Genomic DNA, 18,173 nt, shown 5'->3' with positions numbered 1-18,173 from the left:
TCTCAAACCAGTCTGGCATTGTCTGTTGACCTCTCTCATCAACAAGGCGTTTCCGTCTGCAGAACTGCTGCTCACTGGATGTTTTTTCTTTATTGCACCGTTCTGAGTAAACTCTAGGGGGCAGTTATAGAAATACCCAAACCAGCCCATCTGGCACCAACAACCACGTCACAGTCAAAATCACTGAGATCATATTAATCCCCGATTCTGATGGTTGGTGTGAACATTACCCGAAGCTGCTGGCCCGTATCTGCATGACTATATGCATTGCACTGCTACTATACGATTGGCTGATTAGATAATTGCATGAATTAATAGGTGCACGGGTGTTCCTAATAAAGTGCTCAGAGAGAGTAAATAGCATTGTATAACAATTTGATCACTTCCTACTGTCCTTTCAATGCAGCAAATACTACTGATGCTGAATGTTCAGCAAGATAAACAGAAGGCAGCGGTGGGAGACTCACCTTTCTTTACCTTCAGGTCCACTGTTGTGTGAATGTCTATCCATGAATCTCTATAAACTCCACAGTAGTACATCCCCGTGTCCTGTACAGTGAGCTCTCTGATCATCACACTGAACACTGCTGATTTGGTGTCATCAAACAGTGAGAATCTTCCTGAATTTATCCACTCGTTTTTAGCTCCTGTCTTTATTTGGTCAGAACAGTATGGCCCTGAACCCTTACAGAAATATTTTTGGTTTTCTCTATATTTTGTATCATACTTGCACTTGATAAGGACTCCTCCTCCTGAATATCCTGTTACTTCCTTGGCGTCTCCTCCATCTAACAAAACACCAAACATCCATCTGAGCAAAACCTTCCTTCATGTAACACTGCTGCTGATAGTGAGGATTATTCTGAAGTGCATTTCTTTACCTGAGATCAGACAGAGGGTGAAGATGAGGAGGATCTTCATCCTGAGTTCATGCACACTAAAGATCTTAAACACTGTTAACTGTCTCCGTCCCGCTCCGTGTCTTAATCTAATGTGTTAACCATGAATTGAAGCAATGCCCACTTCTCCTTCTGCCACTGTGAGAAAGCTCATTTCTCGCAAATTTGTGTGTGAAGTGCGTGAGAAAAGATCAACACTCCGTTTCCGACGAATTCAAACATCACGCTAATTTGTGAAGGCTGTTGTATTGAGACTTGCAGAGGATTCATCACTTCACTGCACCACAAGTTGTCCAAAAAATGGAAATAGTGTATGTGCATAAACATAAAGGCTGTGTAAAAAACAGGGGAATGCAGGAAGTAATCTGAACCACGGCAGTGTCTATGCACAATTTGACACTAAGTGATATACACACACACACACACACGGCCGTCCACATGATGTAAAAGATAACGAGATTCATCAGACCAGGCCACCTTCTCCCGTTCTCATGCTCACATGGCCATTGTAGGTGCTTTCATCTGGGGTCTGGGGTCAGCGTGGGCACTCTGAGCAGTCTGTCAGAGTGAACTGAATGTTTACTTGGTGCCTAATATATCCCAGGCTTTGAGTGGCGCCATTGTAATGAATTAATCAAATCAAATCAAATCTATTTATACAATGTTATACCACCTGTCAGTGGTTTTAATGTTATGGCTGATCGGTGTATATTCTAGTGTTCCCTGGATTGGCTCTGGATCCATCGCAACCCTGACCAGGATAAAGAGGTTACTGAAGATAAACGTACAGTACACTGTATATTGTACACTCACCATCCACTTTATTAGGAACACCTGTACACCTGCTCATTTATGCAGTTATTTATCCAATCAACCAATCATGCTGCAGCAGTGCAATGCAGAAAATCCTGCAGGTCAAGAGCTTCAGTTACTGTTCATATCAAACAGCAGAATGGGGAAAAAGTGTGATCTCTGTGACCTTAACCTGGGCATGGTGGTTGGTGCAAGATGTGCTGGTTTGAGTATTTTAGAAACTGCTGATCTCCTGAGATTTTCCCAGACAGCAATCTCTAGAGTGTACACTGAATGTTGGGAAAAACAAAACAACATTGTAGATGGAAACAGGTTGAGAGAGGTCAGCGGTAAATGAGCAGATTGGTTCAAGCTACCAAGAAGGATGATCATTCTTTACAACCGTGGTGAGCAGAAAAGAATCTGAACTTTTTTTTTTATAAAAAAAAAATAATAAAAAAAATATCATCTGATAATTTCCAGACTTTTCATTTCAACTGTCTGTGCGCATGACAACCCCAGATTCCTCGTCTTGGCTGACAGGAGTGGAACTGATGAGGTCTTCTGCTGTTGTAGCTCATCCACCTCAAGGTTTGATATGTTGTATGTTCTGAGATGCTTTTCTCCTCACCACGGTTTGTCCCTTTGGGGAGCGGGAAGGTCAGTAGTAGCTCAGTGGTTAAGCTGTTGGACTACTGATCAGATGGGCATGAGTTCAAATCCCATCACTGCTACTCCTCGGCCTTTAACCCTCAACTGCCCCATTGTATTAGTGAGATAAATGTAAGTTGCTCTGGATCAGGGCATCAGCCAAATGCTGTAAAGGATATAACACTACAACAGAGTGTTTGGTGCAGCGGTGGCTCAGTGGTTAAAGGCTCCGAGTCAAGCACTCCCAAGCTACCACTGTGAGGCCCTTGAGCAAGGCCCTTAACCCTCAACTGCTCAGTTGTATAAATGAGATCTGGAGAAGAGCCTCTGCCAAACGCAGTAAGTGTAGAGTTATTATTGGAGTTACTATAGACTTCCTGTCAGCTCAAACCAGTCTGATCATTCTCCTCTGATCTCCATCAACAAGGTGTTTCAGCCTGCAGACCCTCCAGTAACGGGATGTTTTTTTATACCACATCGTGTAAATTCTAGAGACTGTTGCTAGGAGAAAGCACCAGTGCTACGGTTAAAGTCACGGCGATCTGATAATCCCCCACCCCCCTCCCCTTTGGGCTTTATTAGATCAGAATACTATGGATGAATCATCACACTTTCACAAATATAAATATCACTTAAAATTAAAAAAATAATAATATTCAAGAAAAAAAAAAAAAAAAAAAGGACACACGACTTAAATTATTTTCAGAATCGGGTTTAATTTTCCAAACAGGACCGACACTCGCATGTGGACGTTATTACAAACATAAAACCCCATATAAAACTCCAAAAATCGAAATTCCCATCCTGTCTCTCACACTAAACACCGAGCAGAACAGCGACATAGGTCATGTAGGACTTAAGGAAAAGCACAATCATCAATCCATCCATCATGTTACACTAGCTAAAATTAAATCCAGCTTGAAATACAGCTCCTGCAAACAACATGGAGGAAAGAAGAGAAAATAACAGACAGACATCCACCGGTTTACTTCAGGAACCACCGGTCTCTGAATCACGGCCTCTTGGTTCTTCACGCACGTCGCTAATCGTTTAAAAAGGCTAATCCAGGGACGTCCGGTCTTACCTGCGAAAGGCCGACGTGGCTGAGGGTCGTCATGTCTGGTACGAAATCACGACTGGTTTATTTTTGAAGACCGAGATCAGACGTCGAATACAGTCCACTCGTTGAAACGACGATGAAGTTCTGTTTCATTCGAGACGTGATCGGCTCTCCGGAGAGAACGGTTTAAATCCAAAGCAGAGATAGATTTATCAATACAGCTACCGTTCCTAAAACGCAAAAAGTCCCAAATGTAGTCAAATCAACCAGGATGTGTTTGGGTCTGATGTTTGCTTCTTTATTTTCTGGAGCTACGTAACTAACATGTAATTCCAGTCTTTTGCATGAATACACCCTCATATCTACACGTGCGTGAATGAAACAGCATCGTTAAGCTGTGTAACTTCATTCTAAAACAAACAACTGTGTAAAATAGCAGGGACAGAGCATCTCTCTCAACGTATTAAGCGGAATTATATAAAATAAGAGGTGAATTAATCAGTAGGAAGATGTATGGGTGTCCTGGCTGTTCGGGTTTTTATTCACAGTTGTCCAGGGGACACGTAGGCTCAGTAGGTACGCAGCTGGCAGTGCTTCTTTTCTTCTCCCTCACACAACAACCAGAGGGAGGGGTGGAAAAAAAAAAAAAAACCAACCCCGATGTAATTCACGGTGTTGTGACAGACCTCGCTGTTGTAACTAGAGTGGGTACGACGACTTCTGAATCCCACACCTGCTGGACTACGCCGGTTGGGTTAATTTGCATGCACAAGTGACAACATGTAGGTATGCGTAAACGCTGACGAAACGAAAAGAAGAAAAGGTGCAGCGTAAAGCCGTCGTTCAATTTAACTCTCCTGCTACTACAGCAGTACAAGTCGGTCGCCTCATGATTAAACACATCTAGGAAAAATAAACAGACTCTGGCTAGCATCCTTTATCACATCACAGCGAATACACAGGGAGTTCGAGAAGTCCGGAACCGATAGGAATATCCTGAGCAAATATGTTACTCCAATTATGTCGAGCAAAATCCGCAAGAATATGATACAGCTGCTGAGAAAATGCATAGAGTGTAAGGGTGAATGTATACAGCATAGGATGTTAATCATAAATACAAAATTAAAGTATATGTTACATATTACTCTCGTTGGGTCCGGACTTTTCACACACCGTGTGTGTTTTTTTACTTGTGATGCGAGGACAGAACACCGCGGCTAAAAGTCGAGACGTCGGCCGACGGCCTAGTAGATTTTTAACCGAAGACGCAAACACATTGTGCTACCTCGGACATTTTGTTGGAGAAGGATGACGCCATTGGTCTCTTTAGGAGAATTTACACACGTTCGTGTCTGTATTAGTTAACTAGCTGAATAGCTCTGCGCTTTTGTGTGTTTGTTTTTGGTTACCTGCTTTTTTTTTTTTTTTTTTTTTTTTTTTTAGCTGATTCGGTTCGGTTTCCAGGCAGCCAAAGCATGGGACTGAAGTTTTTACTTGCTAGCTAATTAATAAACTTGTTAGCTACACAGAAGCAAACGCCAGAAAATCAAACATATCTTTGCGAAGCTACATTTGGGATGAAGAGAAACCCAAGTTTGCCAAACGGTCGAGTTTTAAAAAGAAAGGAAAAAGAATAAAGTCCGTCTTGGATGAGTGTGATATCAGCCGGCGCTCTGAGCTCGAACCTCGTGATGGTATTGGAAGGTGACACGTGGGATCGGTGCGTCAGTAGTTCTCAGGACTGGATGAGGTGTTCGGAGGATGTGGAGGTCATGGGCAGAATCAGTCACTGTCACTGTCGCTCGAGTCCTTTTTCTCATTCTTGTGATCCTTCTTGGGGCTGCGTGATTTGTCTTTCGCTCGCTCTCTGGGTTTGGGGCTCTCGCTCTTCCCTCGTTTTTTGCGCTTGTCCGCGTCGCTGTCCGAGCTGCTGCTTTTCGCACGTCTCCGTTTGGCGCTTCTCTCTCTGCTCCGGCGTTTCTGACTAGACCACTCTTTAGAGCTCTGGTCTCTCGCTCGGCTCTCTTTGCCCTTCGCGTCGTCAGATTTAGCGTCGCTCTTCTTCCTCTCTCCGTCCTCGCGGTCTCGCCCGTGCTCTCGGCCACGGTCTCTTTGATCCCTGCTTTTCGATCGACGCGACTTCCTGTCCCGGCTGCTGCTTCGTCGCTTGAACTGTCCCCTATTGCGTGACCTTTCTCGCTTGCCACGGCCTCTTGATCTGGAACGGGACCTGGACCGGGACCTGGACCGCCTCCTGACGTCGCGCTCTCTTTCTCGGCTTCGTGATCCTTCACGCCGAGTCTCTCCGTTCTTTGTCTTCTTGGAGTCATCCCTCTTGTCCCTCGCGTCTCTCTCGGACTGCTTAGGCCGCTCCTTGCTCTTGCCGTCCTCTCCGTCCTTTCTTGCGTCTTTGTCTTTCCTGTCCTTGCTGCTCGACTGGCCGCTTTTGTCATCTGTTCTGCTGCGTTTCTGATCCTCCTCTCCTTTCTTCTCCTTGCTCTTGCTGCGACTGCGCCCCTTTCTCTTTTCCGCTTCTCCGTCTGCTTTTTTTCGCTTGTCCCTCTCCTGGCTCTTGGAGCGCTGTCTTCCGCTCTTCTCTCGTCCTTTATCTGGGCTGCTTGACTTGTTCCTCTTGGTGCCTTTCTTCTCTCGCTCAGAGTCCTTCCTCTCTCGCGGCTGCTCGGGGTCAGCTTTCTCTTTCTCCGGCTGCTCTGTGGTTTCAGTCTTCTCCTGAGACGCATCCCCTCTGGAAAAGACAAAAACACACGTTAATCATTATAGTTAATAATTAAGAATGCCTTTTTTTTTCCAGACTGCGCCGAAATCTCATCGTCAAAGATAGCAACTGATGGTCGAGATCATCGTACTGGGTAAGAGCTAGGCATGAGATGATGCACTAAAGCCAATACAAACCATGCTGAAGTCACATGATATCACATGCAATGCATTAGTAAAGGAGTGACTTGCGATTGCTCGTGCCCATCACGGTCTTTCGGAAAGTTTCAAACAGCCTGATTTTTAAAATCATTTTATTACCAGTTAAACACATCTGTTTATAAGCCATAGTGTGTTTAGAACCCAGTCGTACTTGTCTCCTTTGATCCAGCGCTCCTGTGTGGTATGTGTATTAGGTTTGGCCTTCTGGGTCCTCTGCATCTCCAGTCTCCAGTGTGGAGGAGTCTCGCTGCGCCGGAAACGATCCCAGGAACGAGAGCGAGAGCGCGACGGAGTCCGATAGCGCTATACAGGGAAGGATGAAAGGAAAGGGAGGGAGATGGACTGAATTAGTTCGGGCATAAAGTACAAAACAGTCCACTTATAAAAGCAACAATCAAAGTTTCACTTATTCAAAACATTGAACTATAAACACGTTACACTGCTTTCGTACTTGGTCCCAACAATAGACAAGTTGGAATATTGGCAATGAAACATTTGATTCAACATACCAGAGATTTCTTTATAGTCACTCATGAGGTTTTTAATTCAGTGCTTTGTTTTCACTCGGTCGGGAACGCTCAAAGTCAGTTGTGACCAAAAAACGTCAAAATTGTCCATATTTAATTGAACTCCAGTGTGAACGTCAAGTAATCACACACACACAATGAAGTAATAATTCAACGTACTGGAGTCAATTACTCCGCTTATACCACATTCCCAAACCTCGAGACATTGTTCAGATGCTTTATTTCAAGATTCTCCAGGTTTTTGTCCTTAAAACGCTCGTGGGAGTGGAACTAATTTATTACGCATCTCATCTCAAGCCTCAATTTTAATTCCAAAACATCATTTTAAAGCTAGTAACAGAGGCTCGAGCCACTGGTGTGCAGTTATTAGAGTGTTTGTCCCGTCTCATGCTGATAATATAAAAATAGAACAAATAAATAAATAAATCACACTAAGCCTACTTGTCCATATGGTGGGTTTTTTCTTTTTTTTTTTTTTTAAATAACTGCAAAAAATACAACGAATAAATAAATAAATAAATATTGATACTTGCTCACTGTCTTATCCCACATGGGCTCTCTCTCTCTCTCTCTCTCTCTCTCTCTGTAATAACTGCATATCAATGGCTCAAGCCACCGCTTCACCTCGTGGCCACATTACCGCCCCGGGTGTGCGTTATTTTTCCTAATAAGTCAATTATCCCTTAGACATTTCCGGTAAAGTTTTTTGTATGTTATTAGCGATGTGTGTGCTGTGGTAGACAGTAGTCAAACTTTTTCGTTATTTCAGTTAACTTGGCGAAGTGATCTGGAACTGTAATGCGGTCAAGACCTGAAATGGAACTACTTTTGCTGCGCACTAATTAAAATAATAATAATAATAATAATTGCACAGCTCAGAACAACTGCCAGCCAATCAGAATCGAGAATTCAACAGCGCTGTGGTATAAATAAATGTATACAAGGATTTGTTTTTGTTTCTAAACTTTCCACCCTTAGAACTCATTTCATAAAAGTCATTGGTAGATTATGTTTTCCACCATAGTAATAAAATAATGAAATTCACACATCCCCAGGCTGTTCGTCACAGACTCAAAACACACACGCACGCGCGCGCGCACACAAACAGATTCTCACCCTGGGTCCTCTTCCTTTAATTCTCCGGCCGGATCGGGTCATCACCAGACGCGTGCGATTTGGTCGTGAGTTCATCATGGGTCTGAAACACAGCGTCTGTTATTTAAACAACAGCACCAAGAGCTAGAGCTGAGACCACGGCATCACACACTGCCACCGAGAAAGACTCGGAGAAAGAGGCCCGAGAGGCCCGACAGACATCTCATACAAAGTGATACATACATACAAAATTCTCATACATGATTCTAGGTCTAAAAAAGAGAGTCACCAATTAAATAATTTTTAAAAAAAAATTTATATTTTTGTAACACACCTCTCCCTGTCTCTCTCTCGGTCTCGTTCTCTGTCCCTCTCCCGTTCCCTTTGCCGCTCTTTCCCAGAATTCTCCTTGTGTTTGTCCTTCCCCTGCTCCTCTTTAGGCTGAGGCTGTGGACTGCGTCTCATCAGGAAGCGGTTCTCCGGGACGGGCGGGACTTCCTCTGGACGGATCGACGAAACGGGCTGCTGAGGCTCCGTCTCCTTGGCTTCTTCCTCATCATTGGACCTAAAGACAGATGAAGTAGCAGTTAAAATACAACTTCAGTGAAAGACTCCCGTGGCTGAACAACACTGAGGATCACTGTAATCGTTAAAGCTGACTCAATCTGTGTGTGACGTGCTTAATCAATCAATAAATACATTAATAACTTCTCCAAAGGAGAATAAATAAACGTTGCATACGGACCCCTTCTCTTTTTTCTTCTTATGTTTCTGCTCCTTCTTCTTCTTCTTCTGCTCCTTCTTATGTTTCTTCTTGTGCTTCTTGTCCTCCTTGTCAGACGCCTCGGATTCCTCAGAAGAGTCCGAGGAGGACGAGGAGTCGTCGCTGCTCTCGCTGGACGACTGCTGCTTCTTCTTTTTCTCCTTCTTGGCTAGCACAACCAAAGACCAACAGAATTTTATACACACGCAGGGATAATAACTGAAACTCCTGACAGTTCAACACGTGTTTAATCTAATGACGAGATACAGCAATCTTGTAAATTGCCTGTGAGGACAACTCTTCTAGCTGTGGCTACTGGTATTAATTCTGCTGCGGATAATCCCGGTCTCAGCAGCGTCGTAAACGTAATTGATGCTTCTTGAATTGTCTATTCTGATTGGGGGGGGGTTTCTAGAAACGCAGCATTTTCGATGGTCTTTGATAAATCACCTAAAGTAGAAATTGGAGTGCATGTACAGTACTTTGCAAGAGTCTATAAAGAGCAGTAAAGAGAAATAAATGAAAAAGTCAATATTTGGTGTGGTGACCTTTTTGCTTTAAATATATATAATAATAATTATAATAATAATAATAATAATACAGTTTCATAAGGAAATGTACGCTTTAGTGAGCATCTTGCAGAACCAGACACAGTTCTTCTGGAGACTTTGACTGTTGCACTCACTTCTTATTTTTGCAGCGAAATCCAGCAGGATTCATTATGTTTTTTTGTCTGAAAAATCTCTCTTACAGGGCTGCAACTAACAATTATTTTCATAATCAATTAATTAGTTGGCTAATTATTTTCTCGATTAATCGGGGGGGGGGGGGGGGGGACTTTCCATACCATTCTCTTCGTTCACTTAAAATAAAATCCACAAACGGAATGTTACAAATATAAACTTCAGACTAAAACTTTACACAACTGTTTGTCCAATTACATAAGACTGAAAAGAAACCAACACACACACACACACACGAATATATATTATTCATTAAGGACTGTAGTTTAATTCTGTCTTTTTGTGCATCCATAAAAATAATGCATAAATATTAGTTTATAATAGTATTGACATTACTTTTTATAAAAGGTAACGATGACAAACAGTAAACTGAAGAAAGTTATTGTTGGTGACTCTGGGTATTAGGCTGAAGCTAGCGGTGTCATGTTTCGCGTGTATGACATCACGCGCCGTCGACTAGGAAGCGGCTGGTACTTCGGGTTCGTAAAAAATTTTTCTCTATTTGAGACGATATTACCGTTCTAAAATTCACACACTAGACGGTAGAGTACGTAGTGCATAGTGTAAGTGTACAGTACGTCATTTGGGGCACAGATTTAGTATTTACTCTCCGAAGCGTGTTTTCGGGACAGAAGTAACGTAATGAGTATATCTCCCCCGTGCCGCGCTCAGACCGACGAATCCATAATGAGATTCGTCGACAACGATTTCCATAAACGATTATTATCGATTAGTTGTTGCCGTTCTAGTCTCTTACCACTTACTACGCTGCTTTCTTTACTGAAAAACTAATGCTTTGAATCTAAAATATTTTTGTACTGCCTCGATAATGCAGAAGTGATAAAAGTATAAAAAATACAATTAAAAAATAAAAAAATTCTATAACAAAGTGTGTACTAAAAAATATTATAAAAGTTTGTCAAACTTTTGCACAGTACTGTGTACAGGGTTTTTACAGGAACCACCAGGCACTTGAGGGAAAAGGTTTAGATATACAGTAGACACCAGAAAAGTTTACATGCGCACTTAATTTCTCCAAATTAATAACAAAGCGTAGATGGAAGCCATTTTAGTGTCTTCTGTCGCCATTTTTGGCTGAACGTTTCCCGATTTTAATTCACATAAATCTTCCACAATTCTCAAGAAGGAAACAAGTCGAGACGAAAGCACTGGGGGAAAATATATCACTAATGCGAGATGAGGGTAAATGGGGCGGGGCTTCCAATGATTCTACATTCAATTAAAAGGTCGTAACTCATGAAAACTTAGTCAGGAACCTTTGGATTTGGGGACGAGCTCTCCGCAGTTCAGCACCTTGACCTCCGCATACGGTCGGCTGTTGGTGTCCGTCTTCTGACTCTCGATGGTCCGGATCACCTCCTGGCCCGAGATCACCTGACCAAACACCACATGAATTCTGCACGCAGAGAGACGAGATCAAATTAGCATGTTGTACTCAGGGTTAGGATTAGAGTATTTACAGACATCTCTACACTGCTATATAAATCTCTCACACACACACACATGCCCTTACCCATCCAGATGAGGAGTAGGTTTTGTAGTTCTATGGTCAGGGACACAAAACAGTGAGGCAGAATGTAAATACAAATCTAATAAACACAAAAACAATGATTAATGCACATCTCCTGTTCAATCATCACATGATCATTGGTAATTCACAATTAAACCTCGGACACGCCAGTAGCTGGAAAACAGTCCCTCCGTATTAACCATAAAAAAAAAAAAAGAGATGCATTTCCACCTGAGGAATCAGGGCTTGTTTTATTTCTTATTATATACACTACCAGTCGAAAGTTTAGACACACTCATTCATTATTTTTATTCTTCCACATTTTAGAAGAATAATACAGTCATTAAAACTCTGGAGTAACACAGATGGAACTATGGGAATTATGTTGTGATAAAAATAAATAAATAAATCAATCAAAAATAGCGCTTGGTTCGCTCTGTATTTGTGCCGGTATACATTATATAAAGTATATACAGTATACGCTGCGCTCGACGTGAACCTCGGTGGAAATGCACCTGTACCGTCGATGCAACCTGGGGCATTTTTAAACAACACGCGATGAAGCATTGACTCTCGGATCGATGGCCCACTGACGGTCTCCTGACTCACATGAAGAACTGTGAGCCGTTGGTGTCTTTGCCTCGGTTCGCCATAGACAGCAGGAACTCCTTGTTATGTTTCATTGAGAAGCTCTCGTCTGTAAGACACAGGGGTCATCTCTGAATTACCACGAATTCAAAGAAGTCAATAAAACAACTATAAATACTGTAAACTACAACGGAGAAGCGTAAAGATGAACTTTAATGCTCTAATGAGATCGACCGGCTTTCTGCCTTATAAGGAATAATAATAAAAAATTTAAAAACCCGAGGATGTGATGTTCCAGGAACATACATCTGCGACAGGTTGATGAAGCTGAGACCACCCTGAAGCTGATCATCAGCACATCCTCAGGTGTTTCACCCCTTTTAAACCCGTGATGTCCAGCTGCACTATTCTTACAGCCGACGTTATAGAAAATGACCAATCAGAACCGAGTATTCGACAACGCTGTGGTACAGATTAAACCACTGCACCAGTTTTAATGTTAAAATTTATTAGCTATAAGAATAATGAGACAATCAGCCTAATGGAAAAGATATACATGAGAGAAAAGAAATACCTTCAAAGAATCCTCCATATATGGATTCACCACCTCTGCCATTCCCTAAAGAACAGAACAAAACAAAACAAAAAAAAGTGCATGTGTAACTTACGGCAACGAGACCAGGATTTATGAGCACGTGTAAACTAAAGCGCAGAGACAACAGCGAACAGTGTGTAATATTACAATATTTAAAACGCCACACCTTCACTAAAGTCTCCTCCTTGGATCATGAAATCCTTCACTATCCTGTGGATCAGACAGCCCTTATAGTGCAAAGGCTTCTGCGTCGTCTTCCCAATCCCCTTCTCACCTTTAAAAACAAACAAACAAAAAAAAACGTGTCACATTTACTTCTTTATATTATATATAGGGGAGAAAAATATATTCACAATTCTTAGACAATTCTACAATACACAATATGCATCACGATATACAGGAGTGCAAAGAAAACTCCATCAAAACATTTATATTAAAAAAAAAATTTTTTAAAAGAAAAGATCTTTAATGGGTACTTTAATTTCCTGTCTAGAAAACTATATTACTTAACACTAAAAAGGTTTTAAAAATATGTCAAATTTTACATTTTAAAACAGTGCGATTTTGTTTTATCCAAATCAGCTGCGTCTAATCTCTCAGTAATTATAAAAATTTTTTTTTTAAATATCTATTTTTTTTTTTAATTGTAAGAAGATAACCAGATAAGATTAAAAAAAAGGGTACTGCGAGATACTTATATAGTGATCGATTACATCATATCATTACACATCATCGTTAACGCTCGTCGTACCGACCTGTGCAGAGACAGCGGAAGTTTTCGCACGTCTTGGGACACGCGTCGGAGAAAAGCTCAAACACCACGCGGCCGACTGAAAACACAACACGGGTTAGCGAGCTAAAGGATAAACGATCGATCGATCGCAGAAACTCGTTAGAGCGTTACGCTCGTTAGGGCGGAGTTCTCACCGAGCGTATTTCCGATGCCGATGTCGAAGAAGCAGCGCGGACGTGGCACCTTCACCCCCATCGTTCTGGCACAGAGAAAGAGAGATAATAATAAAAAAACATTCATGAATATTAAATCAGTCTTGCATATATTTCCTTCTCAACCCTGTAACTGTTTACCTTTAAGCGAGCAGTGGATGTAAACAGCACTTTTATTCTGACCTCTCATCTGAAAAATCACCACATAAAGACTAATAAAACACTTCGGGACACGCTCTTACGGGAAAATACGCAACAATGCATTACTGTGATGAAGCACAGTTACACTCTTCACCCTGAACTTGATTCCTTTCCCATAACAGCGAGTCTTGAAGCGTTTTATTACGCTTATACCACAGCAATTTGCCAACGTTACAGTTTTTATTTATTAAGGCGAGACACGGCAGGAGAACAAGTGAAGATATCAGGAAATTCACCAATAAAATTACATACATACAATCTTTTCCTTCATTTATAAACTCTTAACACTCATAATAAAACTTGATTATCGCCATGTTTTTTCATGCAAAATGGTGTGTAAATTAAGCAATAAACATGGTGTGAACAAATCCTTCGGTAACGATCTTCAGCCTCGCCAGAAATGAACTTTAACCTTCCTCAGCCGATGAAATTCTGTCTCCTGCTTTAGATCAGGTTGTAGTTTCTCAATACTGGCGAGCTCTAGAAAGAAAATGACCGTATTTAGACCAGCTATCATGACGCTAGAGGGGAATAGACTTTCCAACGATCTCGCCGTTTCACTGCGATATATCTGGTTGAAAAATGCCAACCAGGGACGTGACGGTGAGGAAATTTTCCCACTTTTAAACCGCTTATGAACGGCCGTGCGGATTTCGCGTTCGAATTAGCAGCGATCGCATGAACGGTGGGATGTCAGTCAGCTCGCTCCAGCCTCGTCACGTGACGAACGAAATCTGACTCCTGCTGATCTGACTGCAACTCCGAGTCTTCCGGGTCATACTGAATTGAGCAGACGCGTTCAGTTTTTAATTGTAGCGTCTGTTCTTTAACTGAACGAAAGATTTTTATTACTATTAAAAAAAATTAAAAAAAAGCAAAACGACAGTGTGGGTGGTGCCGTGGTGGGAAAGTGATGTAATCAGTGTGCGACCGAACACCGTGCAACACCCGTAACACTGGTGCTTCGCTTATTACGCGTTCGCTAGGAACAGCGTACGGTATGCGTGACGCAAATTTCATCGGCAGAGTACGTGCGTACTGTACACGTGCCGCCCAATTTTTCTAACCGCACAGGTCGCACATGAGCGTTTAATTCTTTTGCATTATTTAGTTGTTGCACAAGTTGGCAGCAGTGACCCAGGACCGGTGATTCTCAAGGTAGTTGAAGAAAAAAAACAGAAGAGATGGAAACGAGTGCAGGTTAGAAAGTACCCGCATTTGTATAATTCTAGCCTTAAAGTGTATAAGGACTTGTATACGTGTGCTAATCGTGGCGAGAGATTGCCCAAGCACTGTCCTTCGTTCTCGTCCTAAACACCAGAAGACCTGCTTTACTGCTCTGTACGCCAGGAGGGGAAGTGCAAGTTGTTGTAATGCACATGCGTCGACCTCCGTGTGTGTCTACATGTCAAACGGGGTATACTTTGAAAGGATACGCGACTATACGACTGTGCGCACACGCTAGCGTACACATTAAAAAAAAAAAACGACGTATACCAGAGGCTTAACGCAAACTTATGACAAAGTTAGGCGAAATTGACAGCTCAACGCCAAATGCCTACAAATAAAAACGTTTTAATGTGAACTTTTGTCATTTTTATGGTAACAGTGTTAAATTAGACGTGTTATAGAAGCAAAAGATACCAAAAGCTGAAAATTGACCAGCGTGCACAGAAATGCTTTTTTTTTTTTTTGCCGTGTAGTGTCTCGCCTTAAGGAACAACGCGTTATAATTGTTAATCATTTAGTCAGATTTAACGTTGTGGAACATCCGCAAAACAGGTTTCCTCATCAGCAGCCCCCCCTCTCTCTCCTTCACTTAAAGCAAATAAGACAAAACTCTGACATTTTGAAATGCTCTTCAGTCTGAAGATGGGATCAAAGGTCAGGGGCTAACTCCTGTTAACCAAATTATGATAAATGTTACATAATAATGTAAAAAAATAAATATTTGGCATTTGGAAGAATATTTCTACATGATATAAGTATTTTGGCATATACCAAATATTCTGAGATAATGAATCAGACTTTGAGAATAAATCATAGGTGTCAATATCCTGAGACAATGGGGTTTTCGACATAAAAGTGCACATTGTGAGATAATAATAATAATAATCATCATCATCATCATCATCATCATCTCGTCATACTGATCCCAACAACAATAAAGTTAGGGTTAAATACAGCATGCATTCATTTTTCGCTTTTCTTCTGGGTGGAAATTCGCTTTTATGTAATACTTCGTTGCAACATACAATAAAACTAACTTAATACCAGAACTCTTTAATAAGAAGCCACTGCACTGCATTAGCCTGCTAAGCAGCTAGTTTATTCAAACGCACTAGTTAGCATAACTAGCTAACATCTTCTATATAATTCCTCGCGTATTCCAAGATTCCTCTAACAGTTCACGCAAAAGATTTCACACGTCAAAGTTGAGACTCTCTTACCAACTTTCATTATTAACAATTAAGTAACAGGTCAGACATTTTAACGCTTTAATCGCTGACCTAGCTAACAACCTGGCTAGCATGCGATATTTTCCCCCACCCGTATTCGGACAAATCATTATTCCTCCCACTCCGGAATACAGGTGTGGGGGAAACACCACACGCGCCTAAAACGCCATAGATTAGCTACAAGTTCCTGAATCAGGGCTGTGCGCGCGCGGATGAAAACACATCAGAAACACTGAGCGCGTTATTTACTATCTAACGACAGAATAATAATAATAATGATGATGATAATAATAATAATAATAATAATAAACTAGGGGGGAAAACTCACACTTACATGCTAAAACGCTTCCAAACATAAAAACCCAACACAAATGGCAGGCGAGTTATAAGCTTCTGCTTCCAACACGGCGTTACAAAGATGGCGCCCTCTAGGACCGCGGTGCATTGTGGGTAAGAACCTCCGCGCACTGGCGCGCAGTCGCTGTACGATGATGAAGTCCGATTATCAGTGGGTGGCGCAAATGGCATTCCACTTTTTGACAACAAATTAGTTTTCTTGCCGCTAAAATGAAACATTCTGGAGGGAGAGCGTTTATATACAAAATCCTGCAGTGTATATGAAAGCGCATGCGCCGATTTGATTAGCTTATGGCGTTAGCGCGGTTAAAGCAATAATAATAATAATAATAATAATAATAATAATAATAATAATGAGACACGCTCACTTTTTGTTGCAATCAAGTAAAATCCCGGTGTAGCTCCTGTCTCGGTGCGTCACCACCAGTGTGTCATTCACTATCTGTTCGATGGTGACCGGGATCCGGGAACCGGGCCGCAGCTCCTCGGCCGCGGCCTCCATGTTTCCAGGGTGAAGTGTCCGGCTTGGCGCTGCTCGTTCCCGCGTGCCGGAGCCGCGCGCCTCAGCCTCAGATCCTCGCTCCTTCTGCTAGCGAGCACGAGAGGCTATGCATCACATGCTCAATTGTCTTCACTCCCATTAGTAGTCGCTGCTGTGTATATATATATATATTTTATATGTAATATATAATATTTCTTGGTTTCCTGTGATGAAATCAACCGGAATTCACCTAAAGCAATGGTGAAGTGGAAACAGGATTATCTTTCCTTTTTTTTCAGAATCTGTGGTCAGGTATAAATAAATATGTAATTCCAAATAAAGTCAAAGAAACTCACTTATAGATCTTATAAGAGATAATAATACATATTATCCATGTAATGATTTTATTAGTAAGTTTAAATAAGGGTTTTCGCAGTTATGCTGTTTTTATAAAGAGGAATCAGGCACAATCTTACATTTATTTCTCAGTTGTTGTCATACCAAATTATTCTGGTCCCCAATTTGTTTCATTTTTTAGTTGTTTTACAAGTTTGTCACTATAACTGATATAACGGTTTTGTTTATGGAGTGTGATACTGGTTTATTGGAAATGAACAATATAATTAAAATTCTTATTTTATATGGGAAATATCATATACATAAAGCAAAGTATATGTTAACTGTACCAAATGGTAGACTATTTTCCACGGACTTTATGACTCTCTAATGTCAGTACAGAACAATCGTAAAGCTGTTAAGACATCTCGGCTGTTAATGCTTGATGTATTAGATGTACGGTTGATTTTTGATATGAGATGCATAATTTTGATTTTACTGTTCTATAGATTCAAGTGTTTTTGTATGACTTTGTATTCCCCTAGTGTTATTTCATTAATAATAATATAAGTAAATAAATAAATAAACAAACAAACAAATTTTTACAAAAAAAAGAAGGCGCCGTGAAGGATGACGTCATTTTGTACCGGAACCCGGAAATTAACATGAGACTGATTCCTTCGACAAAAACCCAGTAGGATTTTCCCATAGGCTTTTGGATTATCGCGCAAAAAAAAAAACACCATTGTGATCGACAATAGTTTACAATACTAACACGTTTTGTCCATCAAGAATTTTTTTTAACAAATGAACACACATTTTATGAAGTTTGAAGCCTAAATACAATCGCCAGAAATAAACAGTTAACCGTGTGCTATAAATGAATTACATCACGGTCGCTCGACTTCTACGTCACCATCACAAGCTTCCGACAACTTTTCCAAACTTGATTTTAAAAATATTTTTCCATAATACGGATTTACTCTGTGAATGAATCTTCATCCAGATTTTTGGGGGATTTGTGCACAGCATACCTGTACTAGTTTATCTGCAAAGTTTTTTCCTGTTCGTCGTGATGACGTTTAATGTCCGCGACAACGTCTGTAGTGCCGTTTAGCAATACTTTAGCAACCGCCTTTTTGAATACGTTTAAAAGCTTTAAAAAATCATGAGTGGGGTATTACTAGTGCAATTTATGTCGTAGAATAAAACA

The 18,173-nt window shown here is 41.2% G+C and overlaps 1 protein-coding gene across 3 annotated transcripts; it reads right to left on the bottom strand.

Annotated features, from left to right (window-relative positions):
- Nucleotides 1-2,195: 2,195 nt before the first annotated feature.
- ppig (peptidylprolyl isomerase G (cyclophilin G)) lies at nt 2,196-16,617 on the bottom strand. Of its 3 annotated transcripts, none has more exons than XM_053636494.1 (13): nt 16,121-16,329; nt 13,109-13,173; nt 12,937-13,011; nt 12,348-12,455; nt 12,161-12,205; nt 11,608-11,695; nt 11,002-11,031; nt 10,745-10,884; nt 8,707-8,893; nt 8,296-8,526; nt 7,983-8,064; nt 6,491-6,642; nt 2,196-6,148 (listed from the first exon to the last, which is right to left on the bottom strand). In XM_053636494.1, exons 1-13 carry the CDS (start codon nt 16,312-16,314, stop codon nt 5,185-5,187), a joined length of 2,361 nt encoding a protein of 786 aa, XP_053492469.1. In that variant the 5' UTR covers nt 16,315-16,329; the 3' UTR covers nt 2,196-5,184. The 3 variants fall into 3 exon arrangements, with proteins under 3 accessions (XP_053492469.1, XP_053492471.1, XP_053492470.1); XM_053636496.1 differs by lacking the exon at nt 16,121-16,329 and adding an exon at nt 16,512-16,617 and having other exon boundaries at nt 2,198-6,148; XM_053636495.1 differs by lacking the exon at nt 16,121-16,329 and adding an exon at nt 13,268-13,286 and having other exon boundaries at nt 2,198-6,148.
- Nucleotides 16,618-18,173: the final 1,556 nt, after the last annotated feature.

The sequence above is a fragment of the Ictalurus furcatus genome, chromosome 11 (assembly GCF_023375685.1).
Source record: "Ictalurus furcatus strain D&B chromosome 11, Billie_1.0, whole genome shotgun sequence".
In the NCBI taxonomy this organism is placed as follows: domain Eukaryota; kingdom Metazoa; phylum Chordata; class Actinopteri; order Siluriformes; family Ictaluridae; genus Ictalurus; species Ictalurus furcatus.
The sequence above is the reverse complement of the archived record's forward strand: the minus strand, read 5'-3'. Positions and strand labels throughout refer to the sequence as shown.

Bases quoted from the DNA above. Each gene is read 5' to 3' on its own strand.
- ppig (XM_053636494.1), bottom strand. From the start codon at position 16,314: ATGCCATTTGCGCCACCCACTGATAATCGGACTTCATCATCGTACAGC. The intron at 12,206-12,347 runs GTGTGGCGTTTT...TCTGTTCTTTAG, and splicing joins AGGAGGAGACTTTAGTGAAG to GGAATGGCAGAGGTGGTGAA. The intron at 6,149-6,490 runs GTACGACTGGGT...TGTCTTTTCCAG, and splicing joins CGCTGGATCAAAGGAGACAA to AGGGGATGCGTCTCAGGAGA.